General features: G+C 38.5%; 1 protein-coding gene across 10 annotated transcripts in view; it reads right to left on the reverse strand.

Annotated features, from left to right (window-relative positions):
• Positions 1 to 20,827, reverse strand: part of sox6 (SRY-box transcription factor 6) — a 154,892-nt gene that overhangs the window by 36,420 nt on the left and 97,645 nt on the right. For 7 of the 10 annotated variants that reach the window (XM_038283715.1, XM_038283713.1, XM_038283717.1 and 4 more), the window contains exon 8: positions 9,982 to 10,105. In XM_038283715.1, the coding sequence (XP_038139643.1) occupies positions 9,982 to 10,105 (124 nt within the window). The remainder of the gene's footprint in view (positions 1 to 9,981; positions 10,106 to 20,827) is intronic. The other 3 variants (XM_038283723.1, XM_038283722.1, XM_038283716.1) reach the window with 1 other exon arrangement.

Here is a 20,827-nt window from a genome sequence, read left to right on the forward strand (position 1 = left end):
TCTCTTGTGAAGATTCTCCGTCATCCAGGTCATAGTCACTCCAAAAAGTTTAAAAAATTGTTTTTTTTTTTTATTTATTTTTTAAAACACTTCACATTTTTGTAACATTTTAACCCGTTTTCCCCTCACACAAAATATGGGTTGACCTTTTTTTTCTATTAAAGAAATTTGCATACATGCAACAATATTAAGCCCAGCAGGGTCAATACTTTACCTGTAACTTCAGCTGACCTTTCTCAGCATTAAAAACAGGAAATAATTTTCTTTCATGTCCTAAATATTTCAAAGTGAGTACTTAAAAACGTATGTATGGATAGATTCGACTACTTAAATGGTCAATGTTGATGTTCAGAAGTTTTGAACAAGAGAGTTTCCATATTTGAGGATAAAACATGCTGAAATAATTTCGGTCTTGTTCTGATATTTTAAAAACATATCATAGCTATATGTATATATTTGAAAAACAGGTATCATAGCTTTACCTACGTGCACAGCTGGTGACATATTCCACTCCTTTCAATAAAGATTCCTCTGAATCTCATCAGGATTTTATCCATATATAGTGTTTAGGTTGATTGGATGCTAAATGTAGCCTTTTGGATTTCTGCAGATTTTTTAGATGTTCTTGTAATGTTTGCATTTATTAGAAAACTGTAAGATGAGTAATGCAGTTTAGTGAAGTGAGCTCCAGAGGCTGCCTTCCTACTTGCATCCTACTCAGGTCGCTTGTTGTTTGCACCTGGATTATATTTAGGTGTATATAAGTAAAAGTGGGTTTATATAAATGCCTCAGATGTTTAAATGTACAATTTTAACTTATGCATAATTTTAGTTTCACTTCTATATAAATTCCCTAAAAATCATATTGAAATTAGAGTTTGCAGCAAAAAAAAGTAATATGAACACTTCTCCAGGCATTGTAATATTTTTTTCTTTGATTTCAATAAGTCAGTTTGTCAAAACATGAGGCATGTTCTCTCAGGCTGTTCACAGCTGTAGACTTGTCTGGCTATTGTTCAACACATTGTTTGTTTCTGATAGCTTTGGCAGCACAGTGAAAAGCTTGTATGTAAACTAGTTGAAACAAGTGTGTGGAATCCCAACAGCAAGGATGAAGGGGAAAAAAAGCTCGAACATGATTTTATCTACCTATCAGAGAAACAATGAAAACTGAGCTTTCTTTTATTACCATTGCCCAGGCATAAGAACATTTGTCAGGCAGCCATAAAAACTGCTTTAACAGAGGTGATATTGTTAACAATATTGAGACTTTTACACATTCAATCTAGTGTGTTGAAATGTACAGGACATGTCTATTGACAGAGCACAGCAGTCCTACAGGAGAGGCTGGTTTGAGGCATGTGTCTGAGTAAGAAGAGGAGGTGGGGTGCACAGTGGGAATGGAGAAGAGGTTGTTGGCCTTCGCTCAAACCCCACTTCTGCCTGTCACTTCTCCTCACAAACATATGGAGCCATTAAGCCACAGACAAGGTAAATGTATGTACCTTCCCTTTCACTTTGCCCTCGTCTGCCTGCCTCACTCTGCAATCTTGTACAGCACTGCACAATGTGATACAGGCCATGGAAATTCAATCCCCATTTAGTGCCAAATAAAATCACACAGCAGAAGGGGTTTCAAATAGTGCAAAGTTAGATGTACAGGGGGGAGGTGGACTATGGTTATTTCTACACCTCCTCTTTTTACTATTGCTTTCTCTCTTTCTCATTTGCTCCCTGTGGACTTTGACGTAGAATTTGTGGATAATAAATGGCTGGGGGTCTTCCAGATGTCATGTGAAACCTGGGAAGGGTCATGTGCAACCTTTTGACTGCATGACTGCAGAGGGTAGGGGTCTGGGTTTTTGGGCACACAGTGTCTGTGCAGAGAAACCAGGCTCCAGCTTGGCATCTCTCTCTGCCGAAAGACATTACTTAAAAACAGTTTACTTTTTTTTTGTTTTTCCTAAAATGTACACCAATGTTTTTATGCCATGGTAATGAATGACACAGAGGGGAGGGAAGTACCTCAGGTGACACCACTGCTGCCAGTCATGTTAGTTAAAAGCTTCTTATATTATTCATTCGTTTTAATTCCTGTTTTATTTTGTATTTACATGCTGTCTCATTTCAGGCAACTTCACTTACTGAGTTCCCCTTTGCAATCAGGCTCTAATGTCATTCACCTGCTCCTCCTTTGTTTTTTGGTCTATTTATTCCAGTTCATGCAGCTTCCTTTTGCCAGTTTGTCCTTTGTGCTAGGCGTCCGAGCCTTAGTATTCTAATTATTTGACTCGAATTGAATTTGGACTTGCCTCTGTTTTAGTGAACCTCTGCTGTTATTGAAGTTTTTGGTGTATGACTCTGTATTGGATTAAAGGAACCTTGAATCACGCCAACTGTTTTTTAAAATATGCTTTTGAATTCTCCCATTTCTGAGTTGTACGACAATTGCAACATTTCTAGTTTAAAATGCTGCTCTAAAGCATAGGTTTTAGGTCTGGTGAAGGTTCACAGATGATGCTGAGACCTCTCTACAGGTAAAGTACAGTCACAGAGCATAGTCAATAGCAAAAAATCTTAAAAAATTAAAGAAAATGTAGAAAACACCAAGTGTTTGTCATTGAAGATAAACCATTTTTTTCCTGATCTGTGAATGTATTTATTTGGTGTAAAGAAAAACAAGCAATATTACAATATAGCAACTTTTATTTCATTTCTTATGATTTGAAAAACTTGTTTCTCCAAGTTTTGTAAACCTTTAGAAAAACTGCCTTTAAAAAAAAAATAAGGGCAGAAAATATACTTTTATAAAATGTATGATTAAACGATTAGTGTTCTGTCAAGCTGCCGGGTAGCCCCTCCTCCCCTCCCATCAGCAGGGAGGCACCAGGTGGAACTAATCTCCCAGCAATTTGGGCGTGCCAGGGACCTCTAAAGAAAAGGACCAAGAACTGCTGCATGGCAGAAATGTAAGCAGCTCATGTTTGGAGACAGCCAAAATTCAGCTCCATTGTGACTGTGCAAACAAGTCCTTCTACAAAAACTCTGAAAGACAACCGGTAAGACTCTTAATGCCCTTGATTCTCTGGCTGGACTTTCAAATCAAAGAACTTTATTAAGGTTAATACAGACTGTGGTTGGACTGCTGTTGATTATTATTATTTGTGGAAATGTTTATGTTGGTATGTTAACAAATTGATTTAAAGAAAAGATGGTTTAAAAGTTGCATTTGTTTGTAGAAGTACATTTTGTTTTCTTAATTTGTATAGGATAACATTAAAAACTTTTGAAAATGTAGAAGTTAAAAACTATAGTTTGCTAAAATATTTAAATGAGCTAAAAAAATATACTGTTTAATTTATTGGCTAAAATTTAAGATTTAATTCATTTGGCTAAAATTGATCAACTTAATTTGGCTAAGAAATAAATAAAAAATAAGTTACTTTAAATTGTTGATGTATTTAAAAAATATATGTTTTTTTATTTTAGAACATGGTGGGAAATATTTTATTTAAAAAGGGCTAAAATGCTTAAATTAATGATGGATACAATTTTGTATTATCTTAAATGACTAATTGTTTTGTGTTACCTTCTCTTTTTGAGGTTTTTCACCTGCCCACTGCCTACTGCCAATTTTCAATAAATAAATAATGAAATGACTATCAAATGGCTGTTCATTGAGTGAAATCCAGTTGGAATGTAGAGGACTATCCTTTTCAAGTGGGGAATTGCACAAGAAACCACATTAATACTTGACAGTGAAAAACCGTCTTATAAAGACTGGAGGACCAAGTAAAGTGACCAGCATATTCAGAGACTGTTTCCTGCCCTGCTGCTGGACAAAAATGGCTGATTCAGTAATGCTGGAGCAATTTAAGGCCACAAGAACATCAGCAAAGCGTCAATTTTCCCGTCTGGCCAATAATGTGCTACGAATGCACACAGTGATGTCTGAGGAGGAGCTCAGAGACAGTTTTGTAAAGCTCACAGCAGAAGCTGGCAGAGTTCTTGAGGCCAATGATGATGTTGAGGGACAATATACTGCAGAAAATGCAGATGAAGAGGCCTTAAGTGAGCACCAAAGGTCTGACTTGGACAAAACAGCCACGGAGTGTGAGAGAAAACTGCAAGAGTTAAAAGACCTCCTACAAAAGACATTGTGGGCAAACTGGGGAATATGAACTAACACAGGCAATTACAAATGCTGAAGATCAAGCAGATCATGTGGGAACTGTTGACCCAAGTAAAAACACAGAAGCTTATGACTTCATGATAGGACAACTGGACAAACTTGTGAAGTCAGCGAAGGCGATGCACAGACATTGGAAGTGCTGGGCCCCCCTTGCAGAGCAAAAACAGTTTCAGAGTCGTATTAAAGGCCTTGAAACCATATTACCAAGACTGACTTTAAGAAAAGCAGACTTTATAGAAGCACAGGCCAGAGAAGAGCCCAGCAGATTAAGCACTGCTTCATTCAGTTATTCAGCGGCACCTGCCATTAAACTAAAGCCGGCTGCCCTCCCAAAGTTTACTGGTATCCGACGAGAGTTTCACCGGTGGAAAAAGGATTGGGAAGCGCTCCAGATGCAGGGAGAACCCACTGGATCCAAAGAAATAAAAAAATTCCAGCTACTTGACAGTTTAGATGAAAGGACCATACGGGACCTTCGTCTTACATCTCACACAACAGCTGAAGAAATTTTCCGGGTCCTAGAGAACCGCTTTGGAAATAAAACCACAATTGCCCTTGAAATAGTGGAGGAGTTCCAGAGACTCCCAGCTGTTAAAGGCCTGCAGCCCAGGAAGATTGTTGAGCTCATACAATCAGTAGAGAAGGCTCTAATTGACCTGAGTGAGCTTGGTAAGACCGGCGCCATAAAAAACCCTCTCGTAACAAGAACAATAGAGAGTAAACTCTCAGATGGCCTAATAAAGGAGTGGCTTCTCCATGTATCCGGCAAAGATGATGAAGCCGAAGAAGACAAACGTTTTGACTACCTCTTGGCATTCCTACAAAGTCAAGAAGCCATCTATGAAAAGCTGGACCAGTTGAAGGAGGAGGAGTCAAAACCAAAATCTGAACCACGGCTAGCCCGGACTAGAACCTCCACTCAACCAAGCAATCAGGCTCAAGGATGGGTGGTCTGTGGTGATGTGAAGCACAAGAGAAGATTATACTTCTGCCAAAAGTTTCGCACGCTCAAACTATCAGAGAGGAGAGATGCTGTCAAAAAACTGGGTGCATGCAAAAAATGTCTGGAGATTCACCATGACAGTGAATACTGTAAACCAGAGTTCCTGTGCAAAAGGCCAGACTGCAGGGAACAACGCACTAATGCTGAACACCATTATTACCTCTGTGCGAGAGCTGAAGTGTCCAGGGGAAATGTTGCACAGTGGGAGGACGTTACACCCAAGCCCAAGAAGATTTCATTAAGAGCCTGTCACCTGAACTTGCAGAAAAGTGCCGTCATGTCTTTTGCAACAGTGTGGCCAAAACCTCTCTCATGTCTAATCAGCCTGGTCTTCTGTTAGAAAATGGATTAATGGAATGGCCTGTCATCATGATGATATTAAGAGTCACAGCCAATGCAGGACAAAAAGTTGGGACACTAATCGATCTAGCATCGGATACAAACTACATAACTCATGATGCAGCTGATCGATTGAATCTTAGAAGTGAAGCTATAACCCTTGTCATCCATGGTGTGGGAGGAATGAAAGTACAAGTTACAACAAAACGATACCTCCTAAAGATCCGGGTCCGTACAGAAAAGGGCAACTTCAAATCCCACCAACTCCTCTGTTATGGCTTGGACAGCATTGCGGACATCCACAAACATGTGACAGCCAAAAGACTCCAAAAGTTTTTTCCAGACGTCCCTCTCAAAGAACTGGAGAGGCCGAAGGAAATACAGCTTTTAATAAGCCACAAGGAAGGGCGGCTTGTCCCACAGAAGATACGTACTGTTGGAGATCTTGTATTATGGGATGGACCATTGGGAAAAACAGTTGCCGGGACACACCCTGGTCTGTTTGAAAGGGCCACCATCACAGCACACCAGTCCAGAACGCACTTTGCCAGGTCCATGAGAACAGCTGCGGTGATGTATAAAGAACATGTCTGTGTCTTACCTGCTGTCAAGCATTCGTGCTCCGTGGCCGCCGCTCGCGAGTTTCTTGAGTGGTGGAGGTGGGATAGCATCGGCGCTGCCTGCACCCCAAGATGTGGAGGCTGCCGCTGCGGCAATTGCCAGCCCGGAGGCAAAGAAATGACCTTGGCTGAAGAAAGAGAGTTAGAGGTGGTGAAGAGTGTCCTGACATATGCTGGTGCAGACAAACACAGTAATAGCACTCACTGGCATGCAAGATACCCATGGCTCATAGATCCATCGACATTGCCAAACAATATAAAAGCAGTGGAGGCAACCTTTCTCAGAACTGAGAGACAACTAGCAAAAAACCCACAATGGAAAAAGGCCTATAGTGCTCAAGTGCACGAGATGGTTGACCGCCGGGCTGCAAAAAAGTTGACTGAGGAGGATCTACTTACCTGGAAGGGACCTGTTTGGTACATAAGTCATCTCATTGCCCCTAACCCCCACTCAGTTACAACTCCAGTGAGACTCGTCTGGAACAGCAGTCAAAAATACCAAGGCCAGAGTCTAAACGATCTCCTGATGAAAGGTCCAGACGTCCTCAATCCAATCCGGGCTGTCCTCCTCAAATTTCGCCAAGGCTCCTTTGCTGCCTTAGGAGACATCAGGAAAATGTACAATTCTGTCTGGCTTGAGGAAAAAGAAGTCCATCTGCACCGATTCTTGTGGCGTGATTCGGAGGATGAGGAGCTTGAACAGTACGCAATTACAAGAGTGAATATTGGTGACAAGCCAGCAGGGTGCATAGCACAACTCGCCATGAGAGAGACAGCGAACCTGCCTCAGTTCAGTCACCTAAAGGACGAGCGCCAGGTACTACATGAACACAGTTATGTCGACGACATCTTGACATCCCACAACTGCCGTGAAAGACTTGAGGTCATCACCAATAACGTGGAGCTGATCCTAGCGGCAGGAGGGTTCGCTTTAAAGCCATGGGTCTTTTCTGGGCAAAGTAAAGGACAGAAAGAAGAGGCCTCACCAAACATTGTTGTCCTGCCAAATCAACTGAAGGAAGAAGATAACAAGGCACTTGGTCTCGGCTACATTGTGGATGAGGACAAGTTGCATGTCATGGTGAGAGTCAACTTCTCCAGACGAAAAAAGAAAATGAGGCTTGGCCAAGATCTGTTGCTGGAAGAAGTTCGAGCTAGGACACCAAATCATCTGACAAGACGTGATTTGCTAAGTGCAAAATGTATTTGAAGAATTTCTTATTAGTGACGCTTTTTAAATGATAGATCGACAGAATTCAGCTGAGACTTGAATCAGACACCAACCTTAACATCACCAGCAAAGCGTGGTGTATTAATCATAATAACACTGAGCAAAATACACAATGCTGCACCATACTTCTTACTGACCTGCTAGGTAGCAATAGGAAACTTGTTTAGAATGCAATTGACTTTTTATACTTGTTATATAATAAGGTTGCAGTATCTGTTGCTAAAGAGCCGTATCAACCATATTAAAAGTCACAATTATAGATGTATTTAAAGGAATTAAATGGAATCTGTAAGAAAAATAGCAATGAGAAAGGGTTATGGGCCTACTCTGCAAAGTCCAAGTACCACCATGTCAGTGCAAACAGCCTCGAAAAGTTGAGCTAACATCTATTTGTTTAAAAGACGATTTGTGCCTATATGAATGTGCTTGTCCACCATGGAACCCCAGGTCGTTGAGCACAGTCAGTCCACGAGGTGATGACCCACCTCCATGGTACCATACTGCTTTGCCATGAGGGCACCACAGGGTTGGGAGGGCCATAACGGTCTGCCCCTGTGAGCTTTCTCATAATGATAACATCAGATTAGTGCGCCTTATAGTGCACTTCATGGAGAATGAGCACAGCAGCACCCTGTACACCCAGCAGCAGATAACATTGTGAGCCGGGTGGAAATAATAAAGTCATGAAAGAAAAGGCTCTCGGACTACAAACAGTGTTTCTGACAATCTTTGCTATTTCATCATGAAGTCATGAATTATGCAGTAATCCTACATTTTGTGACCCCTGACCATGATTCCATAATAGCTCTTGTTATTGGAGCTAAAACATTTTCCGTGTCAAATCTATTGCAAAAAAGCAAAGTGGTGAAAGACTCCCCCTCAGGCACTCTGTTTTTAGCTGTCATGGCTCCATAGTTCCAAAATTGCTGACATTCTTGTTCCTGTAGTGGTGCTATAGTTAATTCATTACCTGCTCTACCACACCTTTTCATGCTTTCTGAACCCACTAACTTCTTGACAGTCTTTTTGCTATTAAAAAAATATGTATAGATAATATTTTCAAGGCAAGTTCAGTTTAGGTTGTCTTTCAAATCTGAGTTTCAGATTGATAAGTAACTCAGTTATTGTTGCAAATACAGTGATATGCTGTTAAGCAAGTATAGTTTTTAATATGACTTGTAGGTGTTTAAGACGCTTTTGAAAAAGCATCAGTTAACATGTACTAACAATAAAAAAAATATACATTTTTTATTTTTTTGCTGCTTATTTCTTAATTTATTTAAAAGAAAAAAGGAATGAAGGAACTAGACATGTTCACATATATTAAATACTAAGTACTAATTTTTACAATACATGATTCTTTAAAAGGGCATTTATTGTTTACTAAGTTGATAAGATAACCTTAACGGCAGAGTTTTTGCACTTTTTATAAAAACTATGCTAACCATGTTTGCATTCCTTAGCTGTGCCCCTTTGTGTTGTTGTACTATATTATAACTGTGTTTGTTTAATTTTAAAGTTCATACTATTCATAAAAGCTCATTATATTACAATATTGTACAATGCCTTGCAAAACTATTAACACATCTCTTTTTTATTACATTTTACCAGCCAACAATCACATACCTAATGTATAATGTCTGATTGGAATTTAATTGAATGGAAATCATTCTGAGATGTAATTAAAATGTAAGAATTAAAAAGTGCATTAGTGTTCAGCTCTTTATAGTATTCAGCCCTAAAGGGTCCATTTCAGCTAGTTACTAAATAGCCCCTCTGTGTCTAATTTAGTTATAGTATAAATACAACTGTTCTGTGAAGGCCTCAGGGTTTATTAGAGAACATAGTGGGACAAAGAGTATCATGAACACCAAAATACATAGGAGCAGGAGTAAATAAACTAATTAGGGTATAATCCAACAAGCAATCTAAGGGAAGAAACCAAACATTTGGAAGAAGATGCTGTATTCATCAGTAAAATATTACAGTGCTTCATGGTATCGCATTGTTCTGCTTTATCAAAGCAAAAAGGCTGCGAAGAGTTGGGAAGAATGGATGGAACTAAATACTTAACAATTGTTTAGCATTAATGTGTATTAAAACCCTAGAGAAATGTTGCATAAACAATTTGTGAAACTACTTCAGAACTGATGATCAGAGAGACTCTCCATTTGGCCTAACTGGGATTGAGCTGATGAAGAAGAATGAACAAATGATTTTATGACTGGATGTGACAGCCTCATAGAGATTTAATATAACTTGAAAAATATAAAGCTGCATCTGTACTGAAAACATGTTGACTTAAAGAAGCTTAATACATGTGTAAGCCATGTTTTTATTTTATTTTTAATTTTTTCATAAGTGGATTTTTTTTTTGTGAAAAAAGAAACTGAAAAATATGTATTCATACTTGTGTACTGCAGAATTATGCATTGCTCTGTGTTGATCTATCAGAAGGGAAACAATCCTGTAAGTATGAATGCCTTTGTACCAAACTCCAAACTAATTACCTTAAACATTTTCAGTGTAAAATCTATTTGTTGGTACAATTGTGTGAGGATAATAGAGAATTTAAGGACTTAATTAGTAAGCATACCTGGCTTATAAGACATTCCAGGTGGAAAGAGAAAGCCTTGCTGGGCGGCAGCTGCTGCTGCTAGAGTGCGCTGGTCGTGTGGAAAGATGGGGATCATGAGCGGAGGCATGTGACCCTGGACCTGCTGAACAGATAGGGAGCAAAGATCAGAGAGGCACCCTCGCGCAAGCATGGCACACAGAAATATGGAGCACACTGAGAGGGAGGCTAGATCACAGCTCTTCCTAACGTGTGCTGACAAGGGGCTCCATGGCAGTGGGGATGCTCTTGCATTTGCACAATACCTGGCCTAGCTATGCCTGTTCTTAATCCAGGCCACAATTTCACCTTGCAACATCAAAGGACCTGAAAGTCACATTGTTAGAGGGAAGTGGAATGAAAAACAGAGGGCAAAAAAAGTACTGTAGACTTTCGTGAGTCATCACAAAACATATCTCAATTATTAAGAGGATTATTATGCCACTGCAGAGAAATAACTCTACCAGCATAAATGCACTATTATTTCAGTTAAACCATATCAAGAACATTGGATTCATCTTGGGTCAGTGTACTAAAAATTCCCCCTAACATTTACAAACTGGTGCATTTGGTAATAGGCTCAAACCTTTGCTACTATATTCCTGTTAGTGTTAGAAAAACCACTTCACTAAATGCTCTTAACATTTTCACCTTGGTTTGTAAGTGCTGTTGGATTTTGTGGCTTTTTAAATAGTAGCTACACTGCTATGTAATAAAAACATAAACCTTGTTAAAATCAAGTCTGTTTTATTTGAAATTATTCTTACATAAGCCAATAATAATATTTTTGTATCATTTTCTAATTTGGGAATATTTATTTATCTTACTTTTCTAATTCTTGTAATTTTGTAATTCTGATTTTTATAGTCTTAAACAAAAGCTTTTATTGTGCAACACTTTGAACTGATCAGTCCTGTTGCAAGAAAATCTCCTTGAAATATATCAACACAAAACGTCCTAATTTGGCTGTCAAGGATAGTTTAGTAGCTCATGTTCCCTAAGTGGTCTGTGTGGCCAACATGTTGTGAGTCAAATTTTTCTGTCATTTTCAGCTTCCTCAAGCATTGTGACAGGAAGCAGCCTGACTACTTCGACTTGTGAGGGTTAATCGAGCAACGAGCCAGATCACCTCGGGGGAACCAGCCTGGGAAATAGGTTAATAAAGGTCATCTCCCAAAATAAACACTGTACAGAATGTTTCCCCATTCATCCCCCTTAAAATCAACTCGTAATAAAACTAGTCTGGGTGCAATTACTACTGCTGCATTCGGGCATGAAATCAACCTGTCCCACGTTCTGGCTAAGGTCTACTATGTACTCCACTTTTCCAGCCTGTGCCACTCCTCCCCCATGTGGGCTCTTTCTTGCAAGAATACTTGCACCCACTTTATCTTGCAGCTAGCAAGCCAAACCCCCTAAAGACAACTTTATTGATTTGTCAAGAGGTGCAAAGCAAGACTGAAAACTAAATAAACATAGACGTTTTATGTCTACTGAGCTTTTACAGAAGTGCAAGTGCAGAAGTTGCAAGAAACAAGTATTTTAAAAGGGTATGTAACACTGCCAAAACTCATTCTACAAATCATGCAGCTGACAAAGAAAAAATGCCATACAGAGACAGTGAAAAATATCCTTCAAAAAGTAGGACAAAAAAAAACTTTACTGGAATTAGTGCCCCAGGTTTCCAAACTGGGTGATCAAGAGATGGAGATTGGCCTTGCATGTTTGGAACATAAGGAAAAAAACAATAATTAATGTCAAAACAGACAGGGCAGGACAGAAGGGATTTTTGAGTGGGGGGTGGACTTTGAAGAAAACAGCTCTGCTCTGTATGTATGTTTGAACAGTTTAAACAGACTGTATAACGGGTATATGGCGGTAAATACACTAGTTAAAGGGTAGAAAAATGCTCCCTGGTTTATATACATTCAGTTTTTGCTAAAAAAAAATTTAAAAGTAATATTATAGCCCAAAGATGTAGAAAAAAAATCCCAAATTCAATATATAGATATATTTTACAAACTAAACTAAATTCATTTGAAGTGACTTTGTTTTTAATAGTTTAACATTAAAAACATTCTTTTAGAGTTCCTTTTTACACAAAATTACCTAAGAAAACAATAATGATAACATTAAATATACACCGCCATTATTACAGTTACATAAAAGGTCAAATGTGACCAGATAAATAAGCATAAATAACCTGTGCAAAAAGCCATAATGCTGTAGACTGAGTGATTCCCACTCAAAGCATCGGATGCATGGAGAGATTTTTCTCTAGCAACACTAACTGATAAACTTTAAATGATTCGATTCCTTCCAGGATATCAGCTTTTATTACTGCTATAATTTTTAAAATATGGATGGAAATGTGCAACATTCACTTAGGCATAGACAGAGAGGAAATGCTCACTGAAGAGGAAATAAATACAATGAGTGTAAATGCCTGTGATTTGCTGTAATGAGCTCTGGGCATTAAAGTTTAATTTAGAGCCACTAATGTCAGAAAAAAAGGCAGGCTTAGGATTTTTGAGGAGCTTCAGGGTGTCAACAAATACAGAAGGTTACTTGAATTGTCAATGAAAAACTGTCCGAATATATTCTAATATTTTTATGAAACCATTCTTATGTTGTGCTGAGAGTAAAAGTAGGAGAAGACAATATTTTGAAACACAGAAGAAGCAGCAAAGAGTATATATGTGTGACCTCCTCTCATTTTTCTGGGTTTTTTTGTTGTTGTTTTTTGCAAACCATACCCTCCTTCTCCTTTAAGAGTTACCCTCAAGTTCATCTTCATGTGGGCTGAATGCCCAGGACATTTCTATTGCCAAGATGATCTTGAAGAGTTGGAGAGTGAAGTGGAGCAGATGTGAGGGGGGGCAGTGGGTGTGCACTTGGGCAGCGTCCTGCCTTCTCCTCATAAAATACAGGAGCATTGTTGTGCTGGCACTGCTCTTCTTTTGTCTTAGCACTGCTAAGCACTGGATAATGTCATTTCACACCATCTGCCCCCAGGCTTCATTAAAGATACATGAATGGGCTATCTTATGAGGAACAGGTGCTATTGTTTGTCCCTCAAGACCCGGCACTAAGGATCTGACTCGGAATACTTGAAGAGGAGCATCTGTAGTGATCAGTCAGACAGACTTGGCTGAGGCCCCCATCTCCGCCAGAACGCTCTCCAACAGAGGTTTCCGGGGGAACTCAGCCGCCTTCCTACATGTATCATCAATTCAGATGACCTGATGAAGTCTGTAGCAGGCCAGCATGCAATCTGTTTGCCTCTCGAGGCGATGCTGCTTTTTGATAAATAGATTCAGCTTAGCCATCCAGTGTAAGTGGGATACTATACAGAACTCAAAAAAGGAGAGGTGTTTTTTAAGAAAAAAAATACACGTTTTCTGTATTTCTGTTTTAAGTACATTTCACTTTCTGGTAGTTTGAAGACTACCATTTGAACCAACGAGGTAGCATTCACTACAATAGTTAAAAAAATTAAAATGTCTTACTAGCCCATTTTCCTGCTGCTTCCATTCTTATTTGATTAAACTATGCAACAAGAAAATGCTAAATTCTCAACTTTATAACTGAATAATGCCTTCTTGCAAAATGAAATAATTAAAAAACATACACACCTGTTAGGTGTGACAAACTCAATTCGTCTGCTGCATGGAGGAACTAAGTCAATTACATTGCTAAGGTTGGATTTTGACAAATTCATCCACATAAAATCACCTGACCATAGGTTTCAAATGAGGAACACACAATGGTTTGTGTAAATAAAAAACTGCATGTGCAATTAGTGGGCTCGTTATTGGTGATCTACAGTGAAAAGATTGCATTTGCAATGGATAACAGGTGCAGAGGTGGTTTAGACTGCCCTATCTAAACTTCTGGATTATGACCCCGATAGTGTACACATTGAGATGTTTAAAAATCAGTCTTTAATGAATTACCCTCAATATGTCTTGATCTGCTATGATAACTCACCTTAATTACTTAATTAGCCTTTCACCTGCTTAACTCTATCCAGCTTCTAATTATCACTCATCTCATCCACCTGCCGGTTTCCCTTATATTGGGCTCAGTTACAGCTATCAGGGCCAGATCATTGTTTTCCTATTTATTTGTTCCCTGTTTGCCTTCAGTTAGTGTCCTGTCAGTTTTAGTTACTTCCAAGGTTCCAAAGTTCCAAGTTTCCAAATGTTTCTAGTAGGAGATTATTTTTCATCCCATGGCTTCAGGCCATTTTAATCCTTAACCAGTGGCGAGAGCCTTTCAGCGTTTCCCAAGTGATTCTGTTTTCCTGATTCTGTTCCCTCTCATCTTCTGGCCCTGTCTGTTCCTGCCTGATCTGTTTGCCTGAACCATGGTTAGACCCCTCCTGGATTCTGCCTCCCAGGTGCGTTTCTGTCTGAGCTGGATGCTCTACGCATGGGACTCTGATGGATTCCTGGAACCCGGATCTGTCCATTCCTAAGTGAATCGGAACCCCTGACTGGACTGCGGACTCCTGAATTCCAGTACCACTCCAAGCTGATCTGAATCACTGTCCTGGATCGGAGTCATGCTTGCTTATTGGGGTTGCTGCATTGGGGATGCTCTGTATGGCTCAGGGCCGTTTCTCATTGGCAGCGCATCCATTGATCTTGCCTATCATTGAGAGGATGGACTGAACTGTTAAACCAGGTAAGTGACTCCCTCTAATAATCATCTCTTGTTCAGATGATCATGGTCACTTACGTGTGTTTCTCCCTAAACCAGAGTGTCAGTGATTGGGCGGTGCCCCGCCCCCCCTTCCTGCAGCATCCGCAAGCCACAGATCCACAGCAGGGTGCTTTTGTTATGTTTGTCTTAATAAACGTTTTCAACTTTCCTACTGACTGTCTCTCCTTGAATACTGGGTCCATCTATCCCATTCATGACACAGTATGTTTTGCAACACCAAGGTTAAAAAGGTTTTGGGAGGCAATTTTGCCCAAACAAATGCTAACACACTCCTTTTACAATACCTTTTTAAAGACAAACTTTTTTTTGAATTAATGCGTTTGATAGTACTACCGAAATGTTTATTTTTCATAAGTTATTTATCATGCTCTATTAGAAATAATGATTTTAGTATTATCACTAATAAGTACGGAATTCAGAATTCTGACTTTAATCTCACCATTTTTCTCAGAATTCTGACTGTTTTCCCATATTAAACTGAAATAAAATGTATAAATCAGTTAACTTTTTTATCAGTGGCCCTAATCCTTTTTCCATAAATAAGCTTTTTAAAAACCAAATTTAAAATATGGACAGCACATAACACACATGAGGTGATATATTAAACGTCCTTTCCATACAACATCCAAGTAAATCATGAATCTGGGCGGTAAAGAAAGGCTACTGTTAGTGTAAATCAAGATTTAGTGTTCACCTGGGATTTTGTCAACACCTATACAATTTGCTGTCTGTTACAGCCTCTAGAAAGAACACAGGAGGCCCTCTCTTCTAAATCATTTTACAATCATATGCACTGGACCCCTCTGAACTTTATCCACTGTAGGATATTAATATCAATGTAAAAACTACTGTGTGAATTTCTGTTTCTACTATCAACACCATCTAGTATCATCCAAACACACCGTTATCAGGTTAGTTTTTAGTTAAAGTAGAAGTAGGATCCAGGGTTCTTTAATGATTAGGAGTACTTGACCCCCCCTCCCAACAGATCTGTGTGATTTGCATCTATCCTTGCTGAGGAAAATTGTTAAAAGTTCAGTTTCTTAATGAAAAAAGTTCAATAATATGACTGAAATTAACTCCAAATCCTTTTTTAAGACAGATTTCCCTCATTGACAGTATTGGAATTTTATTGAAATCTAATTTAAATGAAAATTATTTCAACACTAAAGGTTGTTAGATCCCTTGTTATATTTCTTTTTCACATTTTCAGCAGCAGGAGTAATGGGATTTCACCTAGGGAGCGTAGACTCCAGCTGTAGTGTAAGAGCTGATGGTTCACACCCTTGCCCCACCCCCTCCCTTACCCTTTCCCTCAGTTTGCCCCCACAGAGCTGTACGCCAACCGAAGGTGAGAAATTACCTTTTGTGATCAATTTAAAGCAAAAATGATCTTGAGCTCCATGGCAAGTCTGGCTACACCCCATCGCTCGCTCACACACCAGAACTGACACAAAACAGCAGGATATGTTTAACATTTGCCACTGTGTATACAGCCCACTGAGTGTACACTGTACAGAAAACCTTAACAGGAAAAAAAAACTCTCAGTGGAAGCATTTCTGCTGAATAGCCTGCTTAAGGATTTTTTTCTAACCAATAAAACAATCAGCAGTTCTTTTAGCATCTATTGCAATTTTGCAACTGCTTGTTCATTGCAGTATGCTGAATACTTTGGTCGCACAGCAGACTATACATCAGATTTGTCTGTAACTAATGTTAAGCAGACAAATAGATTAATTGATCTGTAGTGAACTTTGATGCTTCAGATTCCTGGTTCTGAAAAATGGTCTTCATATTACCAACCACTCAAGTGAAGAACATTACCTGCTTGTCTGCTCTGGAAATTAGAACGGGGAGGGAAAATGCTCTGGAAAGTCTCAGGTCACCAACAAAGGGTCCTTGTCTCGATGAAGTTTTAGACTTTTTATCATCCAAAAAAAAAAAAAAAAGAAGATATAAGAAAACCTTGTATGGAAGCATTTAAAAGCCAAATATTACCCACTACTGAAAATGACGTAGATATTTCTAGTAAAATGTTGGGGTTGAGTATAGACACCTATATTAAAAGTAGGCACTGTTTTACTTTGGCTGCGGTCTAACAGCAGATTACCTGTTTGAGCTAAGTGCTGTTTGCAAAGAAATCCAAAACATTTAAACACTCCAGAGAAGTAAGCCTACATAAAGGCTTCTGCCACTGGCACTCTAATGCTTTCTACAGCACAATAACCCACTTTGGACAACCACTAGTCCAATATGTTTACTTTTTGTTCACGGAGGGCTGAAGTCGGGGTTGTGCCACTTTTTGACACATTCAACACAACCCTAAAAACAAGTCCCGAATAAAATAGCCATCTAATGTGTGCATGGTGCTCTTCATCTCACTTTTAGACTTGATTATCTTCATGTACTTTTGTTTATTTTTGTGTCTTCTACATAAGTCTTAGGTCTGTTTGTCTTGCAGCGTTAGAGGGAACTTTCTCTAAAAAATATTGGAAAATGAAATATGCAGTCATAATCATAAATTAAAACATGTGTTCCAATGCATTTTGGTTGTCAGATTAAAAGTAATTTAAGAGTTATTTAATGAATTAATATTTCAATAATATTTATATATTTTTTATGATGTTTTTAAAAAACAGAGATTTTTGTTGTTTTGGTTTTTGAAGAGAACAAAGTTTTCTTTTTCCAAAACTCTTTGGAGAAAAAAATTACAACACAACAGAATTTATAGCAACACAAACACAGAATATCAAAGGCAAAATATTCTGTCTCACTTGACATTAACCAAAAAGATGGGAAACAGTGGTCTGGGTTATTGTCTGGTAGATTAAATACTGGGTCTATGTGCAGTAATGGGGATAAGTGAACTCCCACACAGCCTTTCTATAGTGGCCTAAGTTAGGTTGTAAAGAACATTAGACATGGAACAGTCAGATAAGCTGGTATTTTAGTGTGATTTCAACAGCGTTCCAAAGTATTTAGAAATTGGAGGAAAATCTTTATTATCATTTAATTAAGGAGACCAAAATGCAAGATCAACACCAATTCACCTAATGTGATTGTAAACACGATGGTTGGGTTTCCCCTTTGTTGCTTCTTTTTTCTCAAACTAAGGCTCTGTCTCCATTATTGCCTCCCAGCTGCTGGGGCTAGACAACACAACAGAGCCCCTTCTGTTGTTCGCCAGAAAAACGGCTGTTAGGAGGGGCGACTTTATTAGACAGACAAATTAGCTCAGACTTTCAAACATGCTCAGATATCACCACATGACCAACATTAATTCAGAGAAAACACTGAATTTGAGTAAGGTCAAATAAGCACATACTTATAATACAGATAAAAATGTGTATTTGCCGAAAAGAGTCAAAGACAAAAAACAAAAATATTTTTCTCCTACAAACTGAGCAGAACAAAATAGCTCATTATGTTCTGTTGGAGAATGCTGGGACTCTACCCTTTCCCGAAAAACAAAAACCTCCTTTTTTTGCATTAACCATAGGCTGAATGCTTTCCTTTGCCACCCCTGCCCTAAGAAAACACGCGTCTGTTTCTCGCTGCCCGTACACAGTCAAGCCTATTAATGCACCTCCTTCACTCCCTGCGAGTGTGCCCACTGCAGAGGATGATGACCCAGTGCAAAGACAAAACAGTTTGCACAACGTTAGCTGAGAAAACACAGTTATTGCAGTGGGGGAGAGGAAACCAAATCAACAACACAGTAGAGGATGTGTTCTCCCTCTCCTGATATTTTCCCCTGTGAGCATTGCAATACAACGGGGCACTAAGTGTAACAGCTTTTTCTCTTTCCACTGTGGGTATGAGAAGCTCTAAACAGGTGCAGCCCTGTAAAACTCAGGGTAATCTGTGTAGATTTTTCCAAATAATCTGGTGTCTTGCGTTTTAAAATGTAAAAGCTGATAGAGAGCTAAACATTTGAAGGGTGAATTAATTTACCTCAGAGCTGCTGTAGACACCTTTCAGGTGACATATTTTAAAAAGACCCTCAGGTGGCGTTTTGCATAATATAGCATTTATTTGGTGCCTCCTGTATGGAGCTTTTTAATTACAGCTGCTTAAACTGCTGAGGTGTCAATCTACAGCACCAAATGACACAATACATAGCTTTATTGTGTAATTTACAGCAGCAAACAATGTTTGTCCTGCTTTGTGTGCAAACAACAAGTAGCCAACTATAAACTTGTAGTTTTGCATTAGACTAAGGCTTGGTGTTTCTTAGACAATTGGTGCGGGCCCACTGAAATATTATGTGTTTAGAGAAGGCTGCCAGTATAAATTGGCATTAACATAGTTTTGATGTGGCTTGTTGGTCATATTTAAGGGGTCCTGCCATGTGTTATGTCTATAAGACACCAAAAACTATACGATCATGTTTAAATAAAGCAATATAGGCCAATTCTTTGACCTGATAGTGTCTACTTAGTCCTTTTTTAAGCCTTAAAATAATTTATCACAAGCACAATTAGCAGACGTAAATGTAAGCTGTACATAGTTGCCATCTGCTGACAGTAGGTAAACCTGCATCTGTCAACTTAGGAGGCCTGGCAGCTTTAGCTTTCACTTCAATGACCTAAAATTTCATATTGTATTTACCAAAAAATATCAAATAAAATATGTGTAAAACTCATAAATTACATTTAACATATCAAAAAGGGTGCCTTAATTTAATTGGAAAGCCTTTGTATTCAGCCACAGAGAGGTACTGGTGTAGAAATGTTTTAAGTCATGGTAACTTTAAAGTTATCTTATGAAATTAACTTTTAAGCAGATATTGAAAAATACTTTTCACTAAGCCAATCTTCTGTATTTTCGTTTTATTTATTACAATTTTTCTAATGTAGTATTCTAATTAGGAAGGTAAAAAACATAATCAAACCTAAATATTGCCATAAAACAGTGTCTAAGTAAAAGATTGGAGTTTTGGGACCAATAACCCACTGAGGTTTTGCAGTACATATCATGCATCAGACTTATACAAATAGATTTATTAATTTTTTTATCAATATGGTTTCATCAACTGTTAAACTTGTGCTGTTTTATTTCATATCCAAAGCACAAAAACACAATAGCTAGATAATCCTGTTCTATGAAGAAATTACATAGTTGGAAGGAGATAGAAAGCGTCAATGCTCCATTCAATTTCACCTTTGAAGCCCAATTTTCATCATGACCATTGTCTCACTAATAACCCAGGTCAAACTGAGCTTAAGGTATGGAACTGTTCACCGTATATCCTCCTATTCTTACAAGATTCATAGTTTTGAAAACTCATCTATTTTCTGAGGAAGTGAAACAGCCCAAGATAATTTTATGCTATAAATTAATTATATTTAGTAACTTTCAAACTACTCTGTGATGTCACTACTATGGCTTACATTTGAACTCTAACCACTTTTTGTGCACCATTAAATGTAAAGATGTGTTGGACTCATTTATGTGGAAATTATGTTTTTATCATTTTAAAATCACTGTTTCTTCAGCTTCCTGTATCCATTTAATGGCGTTCATTAAGGACTTGTTTGTTGCCAAGTGTCAATACATCAATCAACACAGACAAATGTTTCAGGCAACAGTTTTCTTTGTTATCTTTTTCTTCCTCAGCTTACAGACTTCTTAAATGGTGGATGAACATGAGGAACTGAGTCTCCCTGGTAGAGAGCCAGGGCTATCTTAGCAGACTTTAATTCCTCAACATAATCATAGTAGGATGCTAACACAGTCCTCATCACCAAACACAAGAATAGGAACTGGAAAAAGAATCGTGGGACTGCTTACACAACAGTACACATGTTCTCATAGTGAATATACACATTGTCATTTTCCTACTTATAATTCCCACTCTAACCGTTCTAATTGGAGGCATTCTCTTCAACATTGTTCTTCATGGAGTTTTGTTGTTGTTTTTTTGTCACTCCACAGAAGCCACCCATAGAGATAATAGGTTTAACCAAGAATAAATCCAAAGTATTTTGTAGAATACATAAATTAGAGCTGTTATTTCTATTGTTTGTACCCAAAAGATCCACGTCCATTTTGACCCATCTGGTTGATTTAAAACATTTTCTATAGCTGTGCAGCTAA

Source organism: Cyprinodon tularosa, unplaced genomic scaffold, assembly GCF_016077235.1.
Source record: "Cyprinodon tularosa strain WSP-4 unplaced genomic scaffold, ASM1607723v1 ctg197, whole genome shotgun sequence".
In the NCBI taxonomy this organism is placed as follows: Eukaryota; Metazoa; Chordata; class Actinopteri; order Cyprinodontiformes; family Cyprinodontidae; genus Cyprinodon; species Cyprinodon tularosa.